This window comes from Lottia gigantea, assembly GCF_000327385.1.
Source record: "Lottia gigantea unplaced genomic scaffold LOTGIsca_133, whole genome shotgun sequence".
Taxonomy (NCBI): Eukaryota; Metazoa; Mollusca; class Gastropoda; family Lottiidae; genus Lottia; species Lottia gigantea.
Genome location: NW_008707481.1, coordinates 306748 through 308656, shown reverse-complemented (window position 1 = coordinate 308656; position 1909 = coordinate 306748). Strand labels below are relative to the sequence as shown.

The 1909-nt window shown below is 34.0% G+C and overlaps 1 protein-coding gene across 1 annotated transcript in view; it reads left to right on the top strand.

Annotated features, from left to right (window-relative positions):
* Nucleotides 1-1216, top strand: part of LOTGIDRAFT_172416 (hypothetical protein) — a gene marked incomplete at both ends in the record, with an annotated part of 3429 nt that extends 2213 nt beyond the window's left edge. Inside the window, one exon of the mRNA XM_009049295.1 lies at nucleotides 52-1216. Coding sequence (XP_009047543.1) covers nucleotides 52-1216 — 1165 coding nt within the window. The remainder of the gene's footprint in view (nucleotides 1-51) is intronic.
* Between the last annotated feature and the right edge of the window lie 693 nt (nucleotides 1217-1909).

The following is a 1909-nucleotide window of genomic DNA, read 5'->3' as shown; positions in this document are numbered from 1 at the left end:
TGGCATTTGATGCTACGGTTTATACGCTTCCGCCATGTCGGATTTAGACAGTGAATATCCGAGAGCAGAAAGTGGAAGACCGTTTCTACCAGAAGAAGAAAAAGAATTTGTAAAACTCTTCAATAAACAAAAATTCAGACTTAGAACAGCTATTTTAACAGTGTGGTTTGAGTATCCCAAAAACATGTTCTTCCAACCGATACCAGCTAAAGATAAAATCACTTTCACGAATAAAGAAGGTAAAAAGGAAACTGGTAACAAAATCAGGTTCAGAAATGGTTTCTGTCACGACGTTTTAACATCGGTCGATATTCAAGAAATAGTGAAAGCCGGTGGACGAATTATTAGAATATTAGATGGTATAGTTTACGAAGAAAATTTTAAAACTCCACCCTATAGAGATTATATTTTAATTTTGAGAGATTTAAGAAATAAATATAAACGAGAAGGTAATATCGTGGGTAGTAACTGCATGAAATTATTAGGTAATTCCTTGTATGGTAAATCAATTCAGAAAGATATATTCACAACTAGACATTTATGGAATGAAGCAACTTTACAGGCCAACTTTGATTCACGCGTTAAAACCTATGAGAAAATTAATGATACTCAATATATTGTTGAAACAGAAATTGAAGAAAAAGAGATTACTACCGAAGACAGTAAATCTACAGGACTAACACCTAGTCATTTGGGATCATTCGTTTTATCTCACAGTAAAAAAATATTGAACAATTTCATTCACGTCATAAATGGATTTTATAAACCCGAAATATACTATACCGACACCGATAGTTTGTACATTTCATCCAAAAATTGGAAAAAACTAAACAGAGCTGGCTTGGCACCAAAAGTCAAATACAACATCGTACTAACTTCTGATGGTGTTTTAAAAGAAAAGAAAACGTTTAAAGGTTATTCTAACGATAAGATAAGTGTAGAAGATTACGTTCAGTTAGCAAGCGGACATGATGTGTCGAACGAATTTAATAAACCATGGGAAAAAAGTTTCACCAATGGAGTAGTTATTCCAAATGATAAACAAACTAAAGTTTTTAGAAGTTATTTGAATAATGTTAAAAGAAAACCACCAAACAGTGAAGGAATTATGTATCCTTACAACGACAAAGATGAGTATAGTTTTGACGAAAACTATGAATTTGATGATTCCGATTATCTTTCTAATCAAGAAGAGAATGAAGATTGTTTTAAATGAAGTTGAATGACAATTTCTTCGTTGCCAAAGTCTATAAACCTGTTTTTACCGTCTTTGATTTCCAGATTTATATCTTTGATCATGAAAGAATTGACTGGTAAATAGGTTGTTTGAAACGGTTCCTCTATAATTCTGTATCCGATCGGCACCGTAAAAGTCGGTATGCTGTATATGATTTGACGTTTGTGCTTGTTGAAAAATCCACCGTTGATCAAATTACAGTGAATGTTGATCACGTCGATATCGTTCTCGATGTTGGCCTTGTGCGGCGCCAATGTCGATTGCGCGTATATTCGTTTATCGAACCCTAGTAACGCATTCAACGAATTTTCTACGTTGAAATCGACTTGACTGTTATTTCTCAAGATCAGTTTTATTTTGTTCAGATTCAAATAACTTCGAATTCGATATTGTTTTTGCCGTTCACGCTTCCTGCGTATTCGGATAGGTATTCGTTGATGTCTACGTATTCGTAGCTCCCCGGTAGTAAGCTTATGGTTTCGAACGTAACTCCGTTATCCGTCGATATTTTTAGTTGATTGTTTTTTTCGTTGATATTTCTAATGGAATTGTAAACGGAGAAATACTTTAATCCCAGTTCGTACTGTTTATTGCGATCGAGTTCATACTCGTAGTCTAGAGACAATTTGATGTCTGGTTTATTCGAGGTGATAACGAACAATTGTTCTTTAT